The sequence below is a fragment of the Schistocerca gregaria genome, chromosome 7 (assembly GCF_023897955.1).
Source record: "Schistocerca gregaria isolate iqSchGreg1 chromosome 7, iqSchGreg1.2, whole genome shotgun sequence".
NCBI lineage: Eukaryota > Metazoa > Arthropoda > Insecta > Orthoptera > Acrididae > Schistocerca > Schistocerca gregaria.
This window is the reverse complement of record NC_064926.1, coordinates 63,510,043-63,534,287: the sequence shown is the minus strand read 5'-3', so window position 1 is coordinate 63,534,287 and position 24,245 is coordinate 63,510,043. Positions and strand designations below refer to the sequence as shown.

Genomic DNA, 24,245 nt, shown 5'->3' with positions numbered 1-24,245 from the left:
CGAATAAGTGATGTAATACGAGCAGATTCACTTTCTTCTGCAAAAGCCGTGAATTGTTTTGCCAGAAATCCGGGGTTTTTATTCGGACTACTTCGTGAAAACGGCGTTGAACTTATCTATGTAAACTGAAGTTGGAGGGGGAGACAGGAAATGGTTACTCATGTCAGCTGCATCGGGACACTACGCGGAATCAGAGGCGACGAATGAGAAATGTGCACTGAAACGGTATTGGAACCCCTGACCTCCTCCGTACTAGGCAGGTGCGTTAACCACTGTGCAATTTGGGACACAGTGGTAGCTAGCGCACCTGCGAGGACTATCCCGGCAAGCCTCAAGACCGACCTACACTCCCAGCGATCGCCGTCTATCCTCAGACCCTTTCCATTTCCTCCATGCTCACTACTCTGAGATTTCCGCAGGAGGTCGGACGTACTTTTGCATCAGCACTGAAGAACCTGGATCCACTGCCCTTCTAGTGAATCAGTTATAAGTAGGCGTAGTATCTGAGGGACATCCCTCATTCATATACAGGGTGACAACGGGAGACGGGCGGCTTTTAATGAAATAATACTCAGCCAACTTTAAAATTAATGCATGTTTATTTACATAATATCAAAGCTCATTATTTTCGATTTTAGATAACAAAATTATTTGTGAAAAATAATGTCGCCAAGGTGATGTCCATCATTTCGAATGCAGGACTCAAGCCTCTTTTCAGAATCCTCCATCACACGGACCAAAATCTCTGCAGGGATGGCAGCAATTTCTTGAATGGTTGCATTCTTCAACTCGTCCAAATTTCGTGGTTTGTGGTTATAGACACAGTCCTTAAGGTACTCCCACAGAAAAAAAAATCACATACTGACAAGTCGGGAGACGTGGGAGGCCAGGGAACATTGCCAAAACGTGAGATAAACCTGGCCAGGAAACATGCGCGTAAGAACTGTCATTGAAGTGTTTGCGGTGTGCGATGTTGCCCCATCCTGCTGCAACCAAATGCGTTTTATAGGGATTCGTCGTCTTCTTAGTTCTGGTTTCAAGAATGTTTCAAGCATACGAATGTAACGTATCGATTTAACAGTAACTGTGGCCCTGTTCTCTCCAAAAAAAGAGGTCCAATAATGCCAACAGAGCCCAGAGCAAACCAGACTATTACTTTTTCTGAGTGTAGAGGACGCTGGTGGATAAGGTTTTGATGCTCTGGAGGCCAGTAACATAGGTTTTGTTTATTCTCGGTCCCGTTTAAATGAAAATGAGCTTCATCGCTCATCAATAAAATTTCATTTTCATTCGTTCGCAAGATCACTTGCATTTTCTCGTACAGCAAAATCAGTTTCATTAAGTTGTTGGACAATGACCATTTTGTAGGGATGGAATTTTAATTCTTTATGCAAAATTCGTCTAACCAATTCTCGATTGATTCGTAACTCACTAGCATGACGTCTATCTGACGTCCTGGGCTTCTGACTGCCGCTTGCCTAACCCTTTCAACATTTTCTGGTGTCGTTACTCTGCGTCTCGGGCCAGGGTGCTTCTTATCCAGTATGTTTCCAGTTGGTCTGAAGTTTTTCAGCCATCTGAGGATTGTGTTACGGCTCGGAAAAGCTCCATGTCGACTGACATTAAACCGCGCACGAAAAAATCGCTGCGTAGCAATAATAGACTCACCACTTTTCACGAAACTGTCCTAGACAAACACTCGACGTTGCAAGTCCCACTGCTCCGTAGTGACTGAGTAAATGAAATGGCGTCTTGTGTGGGTCAGAACTATCCCCACCACGACCACCTCCCACCACCGCGCCCTCAGTACTACACAGTTCAAAACCGTCCGTCTCCCGTGTGTCACCCTGTAGCGGAACTTGTAATTAGTTCTCCTTATCGATTGTCTAACATTGTATCAAGAACACACTGCGCACTATGCCCTTAAAAAATCTAAAAGTGCATAGCCCTTACATTTGACCTCATTTGTCGATTTTTTTTCGGTCTTGGAGATCCAGAACGCATCCATTGAGGTGACTGACCCTAAATTTAATTGTCGTATCTGTAAACCCATGTTTCATAATCAGTTACGACACGTTTCAGCACTTCTGCGCCATTCTTGACTTCATCTACGTACTTCTGAGCATCTTTCATTCCTTTTTCTAGAAATTCTACAATTTTAGAACACATTTTGCTGTCACACATTTCATACCCATAAATCCGAAACAGTTTCATGGCATCAGCTAATGGATATTACATCAGAAGCAGTGACTTTTTTTAATATGATTTGGCTACCTTTCATGATGATTTCTCATCTTCAACTCCTTCACAATCGTCTTCAAATTTCTCATAATTCTGTTCCCCTTATACCATTTTATGCTATCAAAATCTATTGCAAAACCTGTAATCCATTTTCATACAAAATAAATAATCGCTGATAATACCAAACAAATATAACTTTCTTGACAGCTGACAAGAGACTAAACATACGACATGGCTAACACTCTGCAGATATTTTTCAGACATGCTTGCCAACGCAACAACGAATAATTCGGGCTAATCGAACTAACACGATTTGTGAAATTAGAATATTCCCATTATTTTTAAACAAGTCTCGTATTGTTAAGCAAAATCGGGAAAATATTGACCCATCAGACGTTTCTGCACAATTTTTAGAAATTAGTACGGATCTCTAGACTTGATAGTTACCGTTTGTGACTCGTAAAATGCAGTGTGTTTTCTGGATACGGTACCTAATTGACATCTGCTGCTAAAGAAGACGCTTTTCGCTTTTAGATGCCTTAAGTATTGTTTCATTTTTGTCGCTGATGTTCCATGTGTTGGAACTTTTTTTCCTTCCTGTAACGTCTTAAAACGAACTCCCTCACACACTCTCTCTCTCTCTCTCTCTCTCTCTCACACACACACACACACACACACACACACACACACACACACACACATTATTTTCTGCATGACCGTAGTCAATAGTACGCACAATTTTATGTAAACGTCATTATCAACACAGATTTCAGTAAGGAAATAAGGTGGCATCGCAGAGAAAATTGCCTTTCGTTCCAGGTCTCTGGAACGGCTATGGTGGACCTTTATGAATGCCAGAGTGCAAGAAAGAGTAGATTAATGCGTGCGTTGTGTCTTCCGCAGCTTATCGGCTGTATGAGGCTGGATACGACGTCTGGATGGGGAACTCCCGAGGCAACACTTACTCTCGCGCCCACTCCAACATGTCCATCCACGACTCTCGCTTCTGGGACTTCAGGTACGTACCAAATATATTCAGTCCGATGTGAGGAGTCTGGGAATCCGGCAGCACTGCATTATTTCGCAATAACTAAGCATTACTAACACAGCAGTACAGCCAGTTTAAGAGCAGGATATTACCAAATTTTAGCAAGTTAATGTCTAACCCAATGTTCCTCCCCTTCTACCCACTCCCCCCCCCCCCCGACTCCTCCTCAACACACACACACACACACACACACACACACACACACACACAGAGTGACTGTTTACCTTAGTGAAGTGTGTGTTGGTTGTGTCTTATGGATATGCGCCCTGTGTAGGCGAATGTGATGAGTCTGCGCAATGTTTATTAACATGTTTGCGTTGTTAGTAAAGATGAGAGGCGGAATGCAGGGGGCGAAACCCAAGTGCCGGCACAGGGCGTGTTCCTCATCAACAGGACCAAAGCAGCGTAACTTCTGACACACGGTCCACCTTTTAACGTCACATGCCCGCACTCCTTGAGACTCCGCGGAGAGGTGTCGAATTCAACATTGGGCGTCGGTGATCTTCTTCTTCCCTTGCCGGTCAAATGCAGACGGAGAAAATTCCTTTCTCCACTTGTTGCGGCCCTCTTTCTTCAAAATAAGGATTCAATTTACTTTAAAATTAGTCCTCAGATTTCGAGCGCTGAAGTTCATATACACTCCTGGAAATTGAAATAAGAACACCGTGTATTCATTGTCCCAGGAAGGGGAAACTTTATTGACACATTCCTGGGGTCAGATACATCACATGATCACACTGACAGAACCACAGGCACATAGACACAGGCAACAGAGCATGCACAATGTCGGCACTAGTACAGTATATATCCTCCTTTCGCAGCAATGCAGGCTGCTATTCTCCCATGGAGACGATCGTAGAGATGCTGGATGTAGTCCTGTGGAACGGCTTGCCATGCCATTTCCACCTGGCGCCTCAGTTGGACCAGCGTTCGTGCTGGACGTGCAGACCGCGTGACACGACGCTTCATCCAGTCCCAAACATGCTCAATGGGGGACAGATCCGGAGATCTTGCTGGCCAGGGTAGTTGACTTACATCTTCTAGAGCACGTTGGGTGGCACGGGATACATGCGGACGTGCATTGTCCTGTTGGAATAGCAAGTTCCCTTGCCGGTCTAGGAATGGTAGAACGATGGGTTCGATGACGGTTTGGATGTACCGGGCACTATTCAGTGTCCCCTCGACGATCACCAGAGGTGTACGGCCAGTGTAGGAGATCGCTCCCCACACCATGATGCCCGCTGTTGGCCCTGTGAGCCTCGGTCGTATGCAGTCCTGATTGTGGCGCTCACCTGCATGGCGCCAAACACGCATACGACCATCATTGGCACCAAGGCAGAAGCGACTCTCATTGCTGAAGACGACACGTCTCCATTCGTCCTTCCATTCACGCCTGTCGCGACACCACTGGAGGCGGGCTGCACGATGTTGGGGCGTGAGCGGAAGACGGCCTAACGGTGTGCGGGACCGTAGCCCAGCTTCATGGAGACGGTTGCGAATGGTCCTCGCCGATACCCCAGGAGCAACAGTGTCCCTAATTTGCTGGGAAGTGGCGGTGCGGTCCCCTACGGCACTGCGTAGGATCCTATGGTCTTGGCGTGCATCCGTGCGTCGCTGCGGTCCGGTCCCAGGTCGACGGGCACGTGCACCTTCCGCCGACCACTGGCGACAACATCGATGTACTGTGGAGACCTCACGGCCCACGTGTTGAGCAATTCGGCGGTACGTCCACCCGGCCTCCCGCATGTCCACTATACGCCCTCGCTCAAAGTCCTTCAACTGCACATACGGTTCACGTCCACGCTGTCGCGGCATGCTACCAGTGTTAAAGACTGCGATGGAGCTCCGTATGCCACGGCAAACTGGCTGATACTGACGGCGGCGGTGCACAAATGCTGCGCAGCTAGCGCCATTCGACGGCCAGCACCGCGGTTCCTGGTGTGTCCGCTGTGCCGTGCGTGTGATCATTGCTTGTACAGCCCTCTCGCAGTGTCCGGAGCAAGTATGGTGGGTCTGACACACCGGTGTCAATGTGTTCCTTTTTCCATTTCCAGGAGTGTATTTTCACTCGTGTGAACCACTGTAATAAGGCGATAATGATAAATCTCGTGGTAAAATTAATTTACCAGTGTAATAATCATCTCACGGCAATGAAATGTTCCGCCGCTACGTGCGTCTCTAAAAAAACAGAACCAAAGAACCGCAAACGATAAGTCAAAGAATAAATACTTGTCTCACCTCCACTCAGTAATTATGAAACTGCACTCTGTGCTAAATTCCTGAAAACCAGCTCATAATTCTCTCATTACGGTTTACCACGTAAAGTTAAACCATTACTTCTAGTTGTCGCCATTTTCGCGACAGCTGTATATCAATTCCAGTAGTTTAAAACAAAAAATGCCTATTGCGCGCTACAATTTACTCTTTTTTTCTTTTTTTATCTGTGCTCTCAGACACATTTCGCTTCATTTACAGGGGAGTTGTCCTGAAATATTACATGTAAAAGTTAGTGTGGAACATGCAAAAGTCGTTTTTCTTTTAAACTACTGCAATTTAAACCATTGTTCACCAAGTTAGAACATAACATACTTTTTTTTTTTTTTACTATCCATCGTAACGCATATTGGGAACGCAGCCGTATATGATCAATAATTAAAAATTAAATAGTCCTTGGCTGCAGGACGTTTTCATAATTATTTTTTAGGGGGGGGGGGGGAGGGAGGGGGTTGGTGGAGGGGGGGGACTTCCACCTTCAGATCCACCTGTGAACATAGAAAAAAATTTCGAAACACTACCTTACATGAATTCCAATACAACATAACAGAAAACTCGTCAAGCCTCTGGGACGCAAGATGACGTTACAGTAATTCTCTTATGCTTGACTCAGAATGTACATAGAGTTACAACAACCCATAGCCCAAACATATGGTTTCTGTACATCCTCTATAACTAACCGCTGTAATTAATCGTAAATAAATGCAACTGTACTAATTTTGAAAAAATGTCGGTTTAATTTTGTAAGTTTATTTTTGTGTCATAGGCGACATTATTAGGAAGTTGTTTATCCTGTATTCAACCGGTATGTTCTGTTTTCCACATTATGTTCTTTGGTATAGCTTCTGCTAAGCTTGAAGATAGAGGTTGAGGTTTTGTTGTTTATTTGATACAGTGATGCGTCTTTCGTATTAAGTTAAGTTATAAACTTAAATACAGATTGCCAAAAAGAGTCAGTGTTTAATGATGTGCTTATGGGGAAATACAAATCATTCAAAAGAGGAAGAAATGAACACGAGGTGTATTCGATTTATCCTGCTGGAAGAATCAGAACAATTGCTAATAGAGGTAAGTCATGTAAGTATCATAAGGGATGAAATTGGTCCATATTAATCCAAATGGGTATTTATTATTACAAAGTTTAATAACCTCGCGTTATTTTGAAGTTCATTGGCTATAGACGCACTTGAAAGCAACTCTAAACACAAGATACATTTGCAGAGTACAAGCTCAACTTTCAAAGTTCCATATCAAAGCAAAGAGAATGGTTTAGTATATCCAGCTGAAAATTATCTGGCTTTTCATCAAGTTTGTCACTATTATAGCTTTAAGTCAATCGGCTGCACAAGTAAATTACACACAGTTCTGTACAAAAACTGTACTATTGCTAAGCAAGTTTCGTGTACTCACACCAAAGCTGAAGCTACTGTTACATTTATTTTATCACCACACTCAATAGAGACATAGAAGCAACCATGGCACTATGAAAGTGTTCCATATTCTAATGCAATACTTTAAAAGCAAAGTACATGGGTTCAATATGAAAGTGACTGAGATGAAATGCAGGATTAATTAATAATGAGACACAACAGCCGCATATATAAAGGATACATTACAAACGCTTGGTACAGTAAATAAACCTGTACCTTATGCTGGTGACAATACTAGCACTTATTTCAGTGGAATCGGAAAAGCTGCTGGTAACAAAGTGTTCAGCCACATAAAAAGTTATTGAATTCAGAGTATGTAGGAAAGTACCTGTGGGCAACATGGTTTTTTGATTCCAGGTTGAACACTGACATTGACTGAAATGTTTTCAAAATATTCACCTACTTTTCCATTTATACTGTACATGCAGAGGAGCTGAAAAAACTTTGTGATTCTGCGGGAGTTAGACACTATCAGTTGTTACACCATACAAAAACTAAATGGTTATGTCAATTTCCCTGTAATGAAAGGTTGATTGATATGTTTCCATCATTTAAATCTTACTTTTCCTACTCAAGCACCTTTTTTTTTTTTTTTTTTACTAAATATAGCTAGGTTGTAGTTTGTTCACACAGTGACGTCAGTTTTCAACAATAATGTTCCGAACTTGGAGAAATAATTTTATTCTGTATCTGAATCTATTTCTGTTTTAGAAAGTATTTTAGAAATTCTCAAGGGAAGTTACGAACATAATTATATGTCCTTAAAAATAAAGGCAGTACTTACAAATGAAAGGGAAGAAGCTTACTTACAGGAATGTGACAGTTTTGGCAAAGAGATGACAGTTGTGTTTAGTTCAAAAGCTCAGGCCATTCAAGTGGCTGCAGATCTCACGAATTCCTATTTGGGAAGATGTTGAAAGCTGTATCACGTATGTCAATGAACAGACAAATTTAACTGTTACTGGTACATTGTGCTTCGGTCAGTTTTGTAATTTCATAAAACTTTTGAAGGACTATCAGAGGAAACAAAATCAATCAACAACTGATTTGCGGCGTGTATGTTTCAATTAGTCATCTAGTGTTCTCTGGTATTCTGAACTGTTGAAAATTTACCAGTAGTTATAATGCTAACACAGAACGTGTCTTTCTTTGCAAAATCACTATGGACCCAAATACTTGAACTGCCTAAAGTTTTATAAATACTTGGGAAACAAAAAGCTGTTAAGAGAGATTCCTTTATCCTCCAGATATTCGTGGCATAAAAATGAAAAAGACAGTAATGACATAATTGTAGTGATGATGAATTAACTGTCAAGGTACTGCATATTTTATCTTAAAATAACACGGAAAGTCACTGCTTTTAGCTTAGGGCACTATTACATGGTTTATTTTATCAATCATTTCTTTATTTATATGCACCGTCCTTTTCTTAGTGATGAACTTACAGTAATCATACCCAAACCAAATATTAAACGAGCAATTTTGAACTAAAAGCAGTTATACCAAGAATGTCTAACCACTCTCCAGAAGCAATAGGCATTTATGGAGGAGACAAAAACCCTGTGTACTGAACAAGAGTGAATATTAATCCAAAAGTATACTAAGACATAATGAAAATCTAGTTTTAAGCATATGACTACGTGGCCCAGGTGGCCACAGAATAGCATTTTTGTCTCGTTAGTCTTCCACAATAACGCTCACTCAGTTTTATCGTACTGATTTTCAATTATATAAATAGTTCGTGTTTTTAAAGATGATATTCCCACTGTGACTATTCCTTCCTTGTAAACGAAATGTTAGCTGCCAGCATTACATTACGATGATTAACATGTGAAGCAGAAATTTTGCAAGCAGTTATCGTGCCGAATTCTGTCCAAGCGGCGTGATAAATCGTCAAAATCTCGAGATGACTGATGGGCCCTGTCCATAATGCTTCAAACGTTCTCTGCTGGCGGCGTGCGAAAAGCAATAATGTCTCTGTCAACAAAACTTTCAAGTCCTGGAACATTAGGTACTCCTGTACCTCCTCGAACAATGGCTACAGTAAACCATGTGTTGCCATGACCAAATGACTCATTTACATCTAAACTAAAGTTCAGTCTGCAACTACAGAAAACAGCAGGACCATCCAGCAAGGCTTGAGCAGCGACAGACTTAACTGGAATACGATTCTTCTTGTCTCCAGCTGTTGTAGCAAACTCGATGTTCTCGATGGTCTTGTAGACTGTTTGTTTAGAACGGCGGCGATATCTTCTGTACGGCATCTTGGCAGCGTTCAATGCAGTTGCCTGTGCAGCAGCAGCAGCGCGACATAGCCGCTGCGTGGCGCTCGCTCGCTTATATACAAGTCCGAACGCGCGTGACCTTGGATCGGACTTTTTCTGAAATGTAAGGCCAGAAGGGCTTGCCATGAAGGGTAACAAAACGTAGAATATCGTCGATGTATGGGTGCGCTGTAATAATTCGGCGGATGACTACGAAAGCCGTCCTGCTACGAAAAGAAATGGCAGCCCAGATCATCACTCGTGGCTGGTGGACTGTATTGCAGGCGACAGTCAGGCTGGTATCCCACGTCCCCAAACACGTCTTGGAAGGTCGTCGGGGCTCAGTTCAGGGCGGGACTCATCACTGGAGACAATTCTACTCCAGTCAATGAGTTGTAGGCCGAAGAGGCGTCTGGAGACATCTCAGACAGCACTGGGGTACCAGCCCAACAACCAGGAGTGATGGTCGTGGCTGAAATTTCTTTCCACCGCATGAGTCCTTAAGTTGTCATCCAATGCACCCTTCAGCACAGCGGCACGCCCCGTTTTTTTCTTTTTTTCCCTTCACTACAAGCCAGCCTGGGCTTACATTTCACCAAGATAATGCCCACCCGCAGACGGCGAAAGCTTTTTTCTTTTGCTTTTCTTTGTACTTGACAAACTCCAGCATTATGAACAGGCTCCTCCAACAATCTCGCCATTTTGAGGATCTAACTTGCCAATTGGACAAAATCTGGCATTATGTCCCTCAGGAGAATGTCCAGCAACTATATCAATGAATGCTAAGTCGATTAACCGCTTGCTTATCGGCCAGAGGTGGATCAAAGTGTTATTGACTTGCTTTATTTGTGAGACTCTTTCTCTTAAATAAATCATACAATTTTTCTGAAATTGTAATCATTTGCTTGTCTGTACACGTACATGTACATAATATTTATAGATTTCCGCCTGATTCGGATAATTCCGTCATTGTACGTTGATTTTTTTGTCTTAAATTATAAATAGGGGCTATTTTGTGTGTTTCGTTTCACGTGTTTCTTCGATGTAGTTAGTCCGTTTTACTAGAGCTTTGTTTCCATCTTATAACTCATTTTCTACTACTCTTCAAGATGACGTCAATGATGGGAAAACACACAGAAACGGAACTTACCAGCATTACGTGAAACTACCTCTTACATGATATTTTCGAAATATCTTCTTCGTTACTGTATGAAACACTTTCCTAAGTGATGTGTTTTGAACGCCTTCCGTTAGCTGGGATACGTGCAGTGAATCCCTGATGTGCTGATGTATCCCTGGAGAATGAGGTTATCAACAAAATTTTCTGTCAACGTTTTGGCCGCCACTGATGGTGGCTGTTTGTTATAGTCTTATTTCTCCCACCCAGGTTAAACAGAGACATTTACTATGCTTCCTTAGAGTACATTGCACCTGTTCTGCTAGAACATGTGCGTTTACGAGTGCGACAAAGGACGTACTTATGCACGGTGGAGCTCCTCCTCAGTACATTGTTAACATTCGTAGGCTTCCAAATAACAGATTCTGTGACAGATGGATACGTAGAGCTGGAAGTATTCGATGGCCTCAATGCTCTTCGGACCTAAATCCACTAGACTTTTATTTGTGACGGTATTTGAAAGTTATTGTGTACAGAACCATTGTACGAGAGATACAGAATCTTCTTCTCTGTATTGTGAAAGGCTGTGAAACAATACACAATTCCCCCGCGATACATCAGTGGATCAGGGATTCAATGCGACAGCGGGTTGATGCATGTATCCCTTCTAACGGACGGCATTCAAAAAAATTCACTTAGGAAGGTGTTACCGAGAAGGTACGCTGAATGTTTTATCTCAGAAAACGTTTCATGTAATGCTGCTACGTTCTGTTTATGTCATCATGAAGGGAAGCAGAAAATGAGCTTCAACAAAAAAAAATAAAGCGTTTCCGGATCCATGTTCGCATAATATATTTTCTTCCTCTCCGGGGGGAGAATGTTCCCTGAAAGTTTGGTCATTGCTTTTTGATACATCCTGTATCTTTTGTTGTGGCTAAGCTTGCAAAGTTGCTAATCTCCCTGCATTTCTACAATCAAATGCACAAAACACACATGTTGTAGGCCGAAAATCGCAGGGCACAAGAAAGTGTAATGGGCTGATAGCCCTTGCCTCGCGTGTTTTTGACGGTAAAGCAAAGCTGCCGACATCAATGTACAATTTGTGAAATACAGAGGGAGCCAAACAGACTTATAGATTGATATGCTTGCTTAGTGCGGCCTGTGTGTGGTGTCTCAAGTGAAAGTGGCATTGTTTAGAAAGAAGTCAAGGCGGGACGATCAGGCACAGTAAAGCCGGCTCGAATGCTAGTGTGCCACGGTCCAGTTACATACGTTTCCTTATTCCCCACTAAAATATTTATTTCAGGTGTCATGAGAAGGTTATGTATTTTTAAACTGTTGCTGAATAACGGGAGAAGGATGATATGTGGGAAAAACATTACATTAATAATGTTCGAAACAAGCTCTTTCATGTAATCTACAAGGACATCCGTCTTCCGGGGAACAAAGCAGCTTGGGAACTTACGTGAATGCGGCGGAGTCGTTGAACAGTGATCTAAGAGGCAACGGCGTCCGCAACTTGACACAGTCACGGAAAACAGCCTTTGCATTGTACTCGTTCTAGACTGACGTGTTTACAGTTACGCCAGAATAGGGGTACTGCAGTTATCTTTAATATTTTCAAAGAGTTAGACAGTTTAATACTTATAGGTGCATTGCCTGTTATATGATTCAAAGAATATATTAGTAATTATAAATAAAATAGCCTTTGCCTGCAGGACTGTTTCATAACTTTTTCCATTACGTGATCAATTTCGGGACTTCCATTCCCATCTTCAGATGCATCTGTGCACATAATAAAAATTTTGCCGAAATTACGTTACATCAGTGCTTTTACAAGATAACAGTATTTTTCACTAAATATATGTTAATTTCATGCTTTGGCTATGTATCCCACGGAGTATAAAATAGTTTTTCATTACAATTACCTCAGTATCGTTTCAGATTAATGTTCAAGCATGATCAGTATAGTGGTTCCTTGTCGACGACATACATGTGTATGGATTAGTCAGACACTTGCACTATAAGTTGCAATCCAACTCTAACTTGGTTACCAATAATTTTTAATGGCCTCAACGTCCTATAGCAGAAAATATTATTCGCTTAATATTTCGTCTGGACTATGAGTAATTGTTGTTCCACGTGTATTTTGACTTCCAACTTACACGTACGTGTCTCCTGGACACAAAATTAGGGTAAATTTCGTACGTGTAAGTTGGAAGTCAAAATACACGTGGAACAACAATTACTCATAGTCCAGACGAAATATTAAGCGAATAATATTTTCTGCTATAGGACGTTGAGGCCATTACAAATTATTGGTAACCAAGTTAGAGTTGGATTGCAACTTATAGTGCAAGTGTCTGACTAATCCATACACATGTATGTCGTCGACAAGGAACCACTATACTGATCATGCTTGAACATTAATCTGATCGATACTGAGGTAATTGTAATGAAAAACTATTTTATACTCCGTGGGATACATAGCCAAAGCATGAAATTAGGCGAATAATCATCCCTACGCACGTCATACTATAAAACAGAAGTTGCTAAAGTCACTACAATTATCTTCTTTGACCCATAGTATAGCAATGAAAATTTATAGAAGAAAGTATTATGCAACATGTCGTTTGATGCCCTATTAGATCTTACATTCGATAACAAGTGTAAGCTTGGTACTTTTTAATCAAATGCTTCTCTGCAGTCACGAAATACCGCTTCTCTGTTAATGCCTTGATCTGTGGCTTTCAGACGTCGTCTGAGAAAAGCGACACGTTGATTCACAACAGCACAGTGCAAGATATATATTTTAACTTTGCTATCTTGTACGTATGTAAGCGTCGTTTGTTACATGCTATTACGTACAGTATTTTTAGGTCCATTATATTGTATCTAAGACTGGTAGTTTCAGATCCCCTTGAAGACAGGCTGTATGTGAAGGCTGAAGTCAATCGTGGACTTGAAAATAGTAGATATCAGCAACTGAAGCGGTCTTGTATTAATGAATACGCCACCATATATATGGGGGTTGGAACGTTAATAGTGGCAACTATTTATTTACAGCTCGTACAAAATAGATACGTGTTTCAAAGTTTTACTGACCTTCAAAGTAATCACCAGCATTGTGTAACCCATTGCCAGGAATGTGGACGTCGTAGCATACTCTTAGCAGTGCCAGTTGTGTTGACAGTTCGAGCGGCGCGGTCTATTGCCCGACGAGTTTGTAGCAGTTCGGAAGCGAATGCCGTTGTGTGTTTCCCTCAGTTTAGAAATCGAGTTGAATTTACGAGGGCTTAAGTCAGGGGAGTGCAGTAGGTGGTACAGTACTTAACAGCCCTATCAGTCTAACAAATCGGTAACAGCTTGCACTGTACTTGTTTGAGCATTGTCCTGCAAAGTGATGGTCATGTCCTGCAGAAAGTGTCATCACTTTTGTCTCTAAGCTGGTCGTAGGTTGTGTTCTGAAACGCCTGGTTAGATCCGCAGGACAGAACAGGTAGTTGGAATTGTGGAAAGGGGCCAAAAATGAGGGGCTGTCAGTTACACTCGAACACATATAACTTTATTTAGTTGTCCAAACGTTACAGCGCAAACTTCCGACCTTAAATATCGACTGAATATTGCACACAATCTTATGGCTTAAGGGCACAGCCTCTTTAATTTTTAAAATGGCTGAAGGCCCATGATTTGAAACACAACTGCAATAAATTTTCAAAAGACAGCAAGTGCAAGGCTTTATCCTTAAATAATATTTTAAATGAGGCTGAGGACCGAAACAATGTAAGACTTAGCAACTAAGGAATTTTAATTTTAAGACGGCTGAAAGCCCATGATTGAAAAACACAACTAGAATGAATTTTCAAAAGGCAGAAGTCCCAAAGCTTTATCGGAAAAAAATATTTTAAATGAGAATGAAGGCCCAAACAATGCAAGACTTGACAAGTAAGGAACCGTCAATTTTAAAACAGCTGAAGGCCCATTATTTAAAACCCAACTAAAAGCATACAAATTCAAACCATCGGCTATTAGCCATTAAAATACACAATCAAACACGAATATGAAAAGGCAGTACAACCAACGGCGCTAAGAAGTTTCCGGGAGTCAGTGGTCACTGGAAATATTAACGTTTGCTTAGGGGAGACAGGTAGTCGGCCCAACTATATCCGATCCGCCGGCAACCCAACCATCGGACCCACCGACAAGACGACTTCCTTTCCACCCGACCAGTACACATGGAACTCCGATGCAAAAACGTAATAGGCGTAGCCGCCCACAAACCAGTACGGATAAGCTGTCAAAGCTATAGACACGAGTTGGACAGCGACAACACGGTGAGGAAAGGACACTGCCTGAATTTTACGTCAGCGGCCAGGGCAGGTAACTGGAACGCTAACGGCCACAAGACACAAAATTCTGCTGGTGCACTTGGACTTCAAATAACCAAAATACACTTAAACTCCACCGGATGGTAGCGAAACTTTCGGCAACTCGAACACTCGCTGTTACTCACGGGAATACCCCCAACAGCCAACCATGAAAACCAATGGCACAATGTGAACAGACTGGCTTCGGTAATTAAATAATGTTCCAAAAATGAACAGCGCCGCTCTGTCAACACAACTGGCACTGCTAAGAGTATCCTACGACTTCCGCATCGCTGGCAATGCGTTATACTCAATGCTGGTGACTACTTTGAAGGTCAGCAAAATTTTGAAAAACATATCTATTTCGTACGAGACGTAAATAAATAGTTGCCACTATTAAAGTTCCAATCATTGTATTTTCGAAGTGAAAGAAAATGTGAAAAATGTAACTGGTCAGGTATGCACCTACGTCAGGACTCACACAATGGACAGGAATAGTAGACGTAAACAAACCACTTTTATTTTTAAATGGCACATGTATGTTTTTTTCCAGTGAAGTGAAAATTAGAGGTGCAGTTAGTGATAGCCGAATTGGTTTCACCACTCGAAACCTTATAGAGTCTGGAATACATAGATTTCAAATGCTGTAAGAAGTACCACAGTTTTCGCCATAATCGTGTGATGCCGTAATGCGGGTTGCCTGTACTGTCGTGAAGCATGCTGTAGACCACGTTTGCTCTGCGCATTACGCCAGAAAGTGTGGTGCCGTTGCTATCCTTTAAAGTCTACGTCTTTCAGAAGGTATGAGGTCTGGAAAAGTGGAAACAAGTGTGCTGTTGCTAATAGTACCTCTACTTTCCAGGTCCACCAAAAACACACATGTACCGTTTAAAAAAAATTAACTTCGTGTTGAAAGTGATGTTTGTTTACATTTATGGATTGTATATACCTTGGCATTGTGTGAGCCCTTCAGACAGATGCTTTCTTTCTTTCTTCCTTTTGTTTGTGCCTGTTTCCGGCAATGACTCAGGGTCGGCATGGTTAATCGGATTTGGTAAGGTTAATTTAAGGGGTGGCCGGATGTCCTTCCTGCTGCCACCCCGTACCCTCCCCCCCCCCCCTCCCTCTGGGATGGAATTAGTGTACCCCAAACATCTGTGTCTAGTGTAATCCATAGAATAGTGCGAAAGTATTCAGATGTCTGCGAGCCGTGTAACTGAGGCGGAATGTGGGGACCAGCCCGGTATTCACCTAGTGGGATGTGTAAAACCGCCTAAAAACCACATCCAGGTTGGCCGGGACAACGGCCTCCATCGTTAAGCCGCCGGGCGGATTCGAGTACAGGAAGCAGTCCATTAACGCTCGCGGTTAACCTGGCGGGTCCCCTTCAGACAGGTGTATCCTTGAGTAAATGCATTTTTCACATTTTGTTTCGTATCGAAAACATATGAGATGGTAGAGTTAGGTGGGAGCTTCCGGTGCCGACAACATGTGGCGGAGACCGCTACCCCTGGGAGAGGTAGTCTGCCACAGCGGCTGCTTTTGGCTGCGCACAGTTCGGCGCTGTGAGCCGGCGTTGTGTTGCAGCTGGCACGAGATGGGCGTGTACGACGTACCTGCCGTGATCGGGCACGTGCTGCGCGAGACGGGCTGCCCGCAGCTGTTCTACGTGGGCCACTCCATGGGCACCACCATGTTCTACGTGATGGGCTCGGAGCGCCCCGACTACAATGACAAGGTGCGGGCCATGTTCAGTCTGGCGCCCGTCGCCTACATGAGCCGGGTCAAGAGCCCCATCCGCTACTTCGCGCCGGCCGCCAGCGACCTCACGGTGAGTCCGCACGCGCCTGGCCGCAACCAGCGCCACAGCCACTGCCTTCAGAACGTACTACACTACTGGCCACTAAAATCGCTACACCGAGAAGAAATGCAGATGAGAAAAGGGTATTAATTAGACAAATATATTACACTAGAACTGACATATGATTACATTTTCACGCAATTTGGGTGCATACATCCTGCGTACGCCGCGATGTCGCCAAACACGGATGCGACCATCATGATGCTGTAAAACGGAACCTGGATTCATCCGCAAAAATTACGTTTTGCCATTCGTGCACCCAGGTTCGTCGTTGAGTGCACCATCGCAGGGATCGAATGAAGGGTAGAGCCACGGGTCGTAACAAATCTGAAATGTAACGTCCACTGTTCAATGTGCCGTCAGTGGGAACAAGACGTGACCGAGACGTGTAACCTACGCAGTTTCAACACGATACCACAGTTCGTCAAGAGTAGTGACTGGCGTATTGTGACAAGGCAGTTGCTGGGCCACCATTGACCAGACGTTTCCAATTGGTGAGAGATCTAGAGAATGTGCTGGTCAGGGCACAGTCGAACATTTTCTGTGTCCAGAAAGGCCTTTACAGGACCTGCAACATGAGGTCGTGCATTATCCTGCTGAAATGTAGGGTTTCGCAGGTATCAAATGAAGAGTGGAGCCACGGGTCGTAACACATCTGAAATGGCACCGAATACCATCACGCCAGACGATACCCCAGTATGGCCATGACGAATACACGCTTCCAATGCGCGTTCACCGCGATGTCGCAAAACACGGATGCAACAATCGTGATGATATAAAACAGAACCTGGATTCATCCGAAAAAATTACGTTTTGCCATTTCTTGCACCCAGGATCGTCGTTGAGTAGACCATCGCAGGCGCTCCTGTCTGTGATGCAGTGTCAATGGTAACCGCTGCCACGGTCTCCGGGCTCATAGTCCATGCTGCTGCAAACGTCGTCGAACTGTTCGTGCATATGGTTGTTGTCTTGCAAGCGTCCCCATCTGTTGACTCAGGGATCGAGACGTGGCTGCACGATCCGTTACAGCCATGCGGATAACATGCCTGTCATCTCGACTGCTAGTGATACGAGGCCGTTGTGATCCAGCACGGCGTTCCGTATTACCCTCCTGAACCCACCGATTCCGTATTCTGCTAACCGTCATTGGATCTCGACCAACGCGAGTAGCAGTGTCGCGATACGATAAACAGCAATCGCGATAGGCTGCAATCCGACCTTTATCAAAGTCGGAAACGTGATGGTACGCATTTCTCCTCCTTACACGAGGCATCACAACAACGTTTCACGAGCAATGCCGGCCAACTGCTGTTTGTATATGAGAAATCGGTTGGAAACTTTTCTCATGTCAGCATGTTTTAGGTGCCGCCACCGGCGCCAACCTTGTGTGAATTCTCTGAAATGCTAATCATTTGCATATCACAGCATCTTCTTCCTGTCGGTTAAATTTCCCGTTTGTGGCACGTCATCTTCGTGGTGTAGCAGTCTCAATGGTCAGTAGTGTAGTATCAGATGCACTGCGCATAATTTTCGTTAACACCGTGCGTTACCTCCAAAGTCACTCGGCTTTCGGGCGACGCAAGCTCTTTACAGATTGCGAACGTTATTACGCATGCATATAGACAGATCCGAGTGAGAGTAGAGTGGCTTGTACACACACCTTTCAGAGCCATCTTACGAATTAGGATTCGTTATCTAATCTGTGCAACAAAATTAAAGGATCACTTTTTCGAAACCCCCTGTCTTCCATTCCGAAACATAAGTTTGAAATTTGGCTCAGTGGTTTCTAGAACCTTCCCCTGTAAAGGTGAAAAAGGCTGGCGCCCTGGTACGTTGCTCGTGGGATCGGTGGCGTTTCAAACAGCAAGGTGTCTACAAGTGCTACGAAAGGCCACAGCCAAGAGGTTCATACGTGCGATAAGGCGGGTAAATGACATAACATTGGCACCAAATTTTTACTATAATTCTGCCTAAGCCACTGTGCACTTGTCACATGAGAGCAAGCTGGTCACATCTCCTATTGCTCACATTTCTCCCCCTTTTTTTTTTTTTTTTTTTGTTGACGCCTCTTCGATGGAGCGCACAATCGCGACACCCGACATTGAAATCAAGTTTTTCTTATGGGTGGCCGAGAAAAACATTTCATATGCACCGCTGCTCACAATCGACACGGAAGTGCCTCAGGGTATGCCATAAAGGGCATCAATGAAACCACTGCTTTCCCTGGAGCGTTGGTTCCCACACATTTCACAGTTCGCAGTGCGATGGCCAACAATACGACGTTCTCGACAACGTTGGACACTGCTGCCACCTCCTGGACGTTTCAGCTCTACGCTACAAACATCGTTAGGATGCAGCCACACTGAACGCGATCAGACCTCTTTGGAGCGTAGTGCGCCAGCAATTTTTGTTCCAGTATGCAAGGTGGAACCACTAAACACCGTTCAAAACCCTTCAACGAAATTTTAAAGTGATCCCGAGTAACAAAGAGGGTTTATCCTTTTTCAGTGCTCCTGTTTTACATCCTCCTGTGGCGTGATCATGGCAGGTTGCTGCATTAACATGTGCTTTGATAAAAGTTTCCTCTAAGGCTGCTCTAGTTCGGCAACAACCTCAGTGCCATCCATGAACTATTGTTTAGCTGTTTAAAAATGTAACTGTCGGAAACTTCGACGTCAATTCAGTCTCGAGGCCGCTCTTCCCTCTCAGTTTATGGAAACCCCACGTAAGGGGTGTCGAAGGGGTTGCCTAACGCTCAGGCGCTAGTGAAGCCACTAGGCTGAATGTGTGTCGTTTTTTCTTACAGGTACATTTGTAATGTGCTCAACAAAGGTGCGTGGCCGAACTGGGGGAGTAATAGAGGGACGCTTTGCCATTTTACTCATAAGGATAACTCCCCATCGCAACAGATTGACAGCCAGTCAAAACCCGAACACAGATCAGCATGAAAACAGGAAGAAAGTGTACTCAACTGTGGAAAAAGTCAAAATAGAAACACTGAACGGTCAAATGACAAGAAGTACAATACACAGCAGCCTCGATGAGCAACGGCGTCGTGATTAAGTAGTCACGTTGTTGGATCGCCAAGCAGGCGAACCGTGTTCAAACCACCATCGTATCAATAAGCCTTCTTTCTCACGCTGTTCGTTGTATTAAAATTTGTGTCTGTGTTGTGGCGTAACGTCCATTTACAACAGCGAGGTGTAAAGAAGCAACCTATATTGACAGTTGATTCTGCACAACTACTCTATTAGCAGCCGAGTTTAAGTGGCTTTCGGATGGCAACCGCAAAACGTTTGATAACAAGGCGACAAATCAACCGATGGCGAGTTTCGCTCGTCAGGCACATCTGACTGCAGCAGCCGCCATGAACACGCCACATGAGGATGCTACACAGGAATGCTGAAAAAGCGTAAACGCCCATTGCTACTACTGATCACGTTCAAATTTTGTCGAATGGTTTTGAACACCCTCTAGTGGCTCCACGCTGAATAACGGAGAAAAAATTGCGGGGGCAGTACACTCAAAGGAGGTCAGAACACGTTCGGTGGGTTCGCAGCGCCACCACGTCCTTAGCATACGGCTGAAACGCCCAGGGGGTGGCAACAGTGGGGAACGTTGTTCTGCTGCTCATCGTACTGTGAAATGTCATTTTTGACCACGATATGTGTGAGAATCAACGCGCCAAGGGAAGGGGTATCACCGCCTGAGGCTTTTCGTGTCGCTTCTGAGCAGCGGTGCATATGAAATGTTTTCCGCGGCCGCCCGCATGAACACCGCGTCATTTCAACGCTGGGTGTCGCGGTTCCGACCTCCATCGCAGAGGCGTCAGAAGAAGGGGTGAAATGCGGGTAACACGGCATCTGACCGCTGTGGAGTTGGGCCGAATTGTGATAAAACTAGGTCCCAATGTGGTATCATTAATTCACGCTGCATCTCACATGAAGTTTCGAGTTGGGGCCTTTTTTTTTAGATGTGCCGACATTTTGCTGCTTCATGAGTAGCCTAGCCCTAGGACGACGTCGGAGGGTGCCGAGCTCCAGCACTATTGCAGAGTAAAGTTTGAGCCAAATTTCAAACTCATGCGTCGGAATAGATGACAATTATGGAGTTTCGATTAACTGATCCTTCAACTGTATTGCGCAAAATCTCAACTTATCCACACACTTTTAACGCAGTCTCCCTATCCATTATCTTCATTACTCGCGGCATTTCGTCAATTCCCGTAAGAGCTCGAGTGTGGTGTGCATCTACACTCAAGGCATCACTGGCCTGCCTCGCCTTACTTATACGATGGTCACTCCAAAAGAAATGCACACTATTTCTTTTTAAATCCATCTTTTGTTCTACAAGTGTGAAATTTTTACAGTGTGTAGATACATCCTTTAGGAACAATATTTTCATTTCTCCGCCGGCCGCGGTGGTCTAGCGGTTAAGGCGCTCAGTCCGGAACCGCGCGACTGCTGCGGTCGCAGGTTCGAATCCTGCCTCGGGCATGGATGTGTGTGATGCCCTTAGGTTAGTTAGGTTTAAGTAGTTCTAAGTTCTAGGAGACTGATGACCCCAGCAGTTAAGTCCCATAGTGCTCAGAGCCATTTGAACCACTTTTCATTTCTCCACATAATTTCCATCCCTCTCAACTGCCTTACGCCATCTTGGAACCACCTCCTGTATACGCGCACGGTAAAATTCTGGACTAACCTGTTGGAGCCACTGTTTGCCAGCGTGCACAAGGGAATCATCATCTTCACACCTTGTACCGCGAAGAGAGTCTTTCAGTTTCCGAAAGAGATGATAGTCACATGGAGCCAGGTCAGGACTGTAAGGCGGGTGTTTCAGTGTTGTCCATCCGACTTTTGTGATCGCTTCCATGGTTTTTGGACTGACATGTGGCCGTGCATTGTCATGCAACAGTAAAACATCCTGCTTTTGCCGATGTGGTCGAATACGACTCAGTCGAGCTTGAAGTTTCTTCAGTGTCATCACATATGCATCAGAATTTATGGTGATTCCACTTGGCATGATGTCCACAAGCAAGAGTCCTTCGGAATCGAATAACACCATAGCCATAACTTTTCCAGATGAAGATGTGGTTTCGATTTTTTTTTTTCTTGGGTCAATTTCCAAGATGCCACTTCATTGATTGGCTCTTCGCCCCTCGTGAAAAATGATGGAGCCATGTTGCATCACCTGTCACAATTCTTCTCCACCATTCTCGTACTGTTCCAAAAGTTCGCTGCATACCGTTTTTCTTGTTTCTTTGTGAGCCACTGTCAACATCCTGGGAACCCACCTGGCAAAAACCTTTTTTAACGCCAACACTTTCAGTATTCTGCAAACACTTCTTTCCTCTATCCCAACATAGCGTGACAATTCGTTCACTGTGATGCGTCTGTCAGCAGTCACTAATTCGTTAACTCACTGCACATTGTCTGGAGTGTGTACAGTACGAGGCCTGCTGTTGCAAGGACAATCCTCAATATTGCCGCGCCCGCTTTCATCACGTAACGTGCTTGCCCACCGACTAACTGTTCTGCGATCGACAGCAGCATCTCCTTACACCTTTTTCAATCTCTTGTGCATGTTTCCCTCTGTCTCGTTTTCACGGCTCAGGAATCCTATGACAGCACGTTGCTTCTGACGAACGTCAAGTGTAGCAGCCATCTTGAAGACATGCTGTGACTTCGCCACTCACGAGAACAGCTTGAACTACATTTGAAAACAAGCGGGAAGGATGTATCTACACACTGTAAAACTTTCACACATGCAGAATGAAAACTGTATTTTTTTGCAAAAGTAGTGTGCATTTCTTTTTGAGTGGCCCTCGTATATGCCCGAAAGAACAGACACCACATATAAAATACTAATCACATCTACTCATTCTCCATACCACAGAGAGCTGCTATAAAATAAGCACAATACATAATCCGGAGATAATGAGCCAATTTAATTTGCAGATTATAGTTGCTAGAAATGTATATACATTCAACAGACTCATTTCTAACACGCTCCTACTCTATAGAATTTTTTTAAGCATTTGTCCGGCAAATGCTGCGCGGAATGGCAGCGCGGTTTGAAACCCCATATCACGGATTGTGCGGTGCCTCCCATCGGTGGTTCGACTGCTCCTTCTGTCATGGGTGTGTGTGTTGTTCTTAGGATAAGGTGGTTCAAGAAGTCTAGGGACCGATGACCTCAGCAGTCTGGTCCCTTACGAATTCACACACATTTGAACTTTTTTTTGTCACAAATTTTTGCATATACAGTCATAGAAAGTAGCCCCACATTGCGTCTGCATATTAATAAACAAATTTCGAATTGCATATGTGGCAGCAACGATTCAACACTATTCCTTCCGCTAACAAATAAATGTTTGAAATAAGAATAAATACGCGTAATATTAAAGTTAATGTCAGCGCAAAACGTAAACAACAGTGACATACATAAGTCATGTCTTCGCGTCAACATTTCTGTTTGATGTTGGTTAAATGTGCAATACGCCATGTTCAGTCCACATCCAGGGTGAATCACCTAAAACGTGCACCGCAGATATTGCGGAAAAGTGCTATCGACGTGTGGTTTTTACAGAATGGATTGGTAGTCAAGGGCTCATACTGTTAGCCAATAAGCGGATTACAATAATACTTAGAGAGTGTATTTTTGTATGAGCGTATACATTTTTAAATGGATCAATGCCTATTAACACTAACTTACTAAAAGTAGGGTAAATTAGAACGTCAGTGGTGTTTGTTGCGGGATTCTTGTGAGAGCCTTTTACGACATATCGTATTTTGAAAAGTTTCCACACCGACACTTATTTGAGCTATTCAGCCTATGTAGTTTGTATGTAAGACGCTGTTGTTTCCTTACAGCGTGCTCGCGTGTTAGTTGAGAGCATTGCGTCTTGCGACAATCCAACCAGTACGTCGTGAGTGGACAATTTGATTTACCAATGAAGAACAAACCGACATGCTGATGGCGTTTGGAGAGTGTGAGAAGAATGCAGTTCGTTCTCGTACGGTATATTCGACAAGATGTCCCAATAGACGTCAACCACCTCAGTAATTATTTTTCAAGTCCTGCAACTGGTCACGGAAAGTGATAGTATAACACCTGGACAACGTAACAGAAGCAAACAAGTGACGACAGGAGAGGGGGACATTAAAGTTATTGCTGCTGTTGCAGTTGATCCGCACGTTAGCTACCACGCAGTCGCACAAGCAAGTGACATGAGTCAGGTAAATCCCCACCAACAGAGGTTCCAGCCCTATCACGTCTCCCTCTTTGTTGACTATCACTGTTGGCTTTGTCAGGTAAAGCTCATAGGCCTGTGTTTCATAGACGGATTCTGAACTCGCACAAGTATCGCACTCTCCTAAGGGACCATCTTCCACGGATGCCAGAGGACGCTCCTCTGCAGCCTAGGAGGACCCTGTGGTACTACATGATGGCTGTCCAGTCCGTAGTTCACAAAGTCCTACAGCATGTCTTCACGAGTTGTTTCCAAATTGTTGGATTGGACCCAGAGGACTTGTACCTTTGCCGACCGTTCCCCGGATTTAACGCCTGTAGAATTTTTTCTGTTGGGAAAGCTGAAAGGCATTGTCAACAAGGCCATGGCAACTGCGACCGATGATATGCAA

At 43.9% G+C, this 24,245-nt stretch overlaps 1 protein-coding gene across 1 annotated transcript in view; it reads left to right on the top strand.

Moving 5' to 3' along the window:
- The window catches only part of LOC126282077 (lipase 3-like), a 191,985-nt gene that overhangs the window by 113,791 nt on the left and 53,949 nt on the right, over positions 1 to 24,245 (top strand). The window contains exons 3-4 of the mRNA XM_049981532.1: positions 3,145 to 3,259; positions 16,329 to 16,572. Coding sequence (XP_049837489.1) covers positions 3,145 to 3,259; positions 16,329 to 16,572 — 359 coding nt within the window. The remainder of the gene's footprint in view (positions 1 to 3,144; positions 3,260 to 16,328; positions 16,573 to 24,245) is intronic.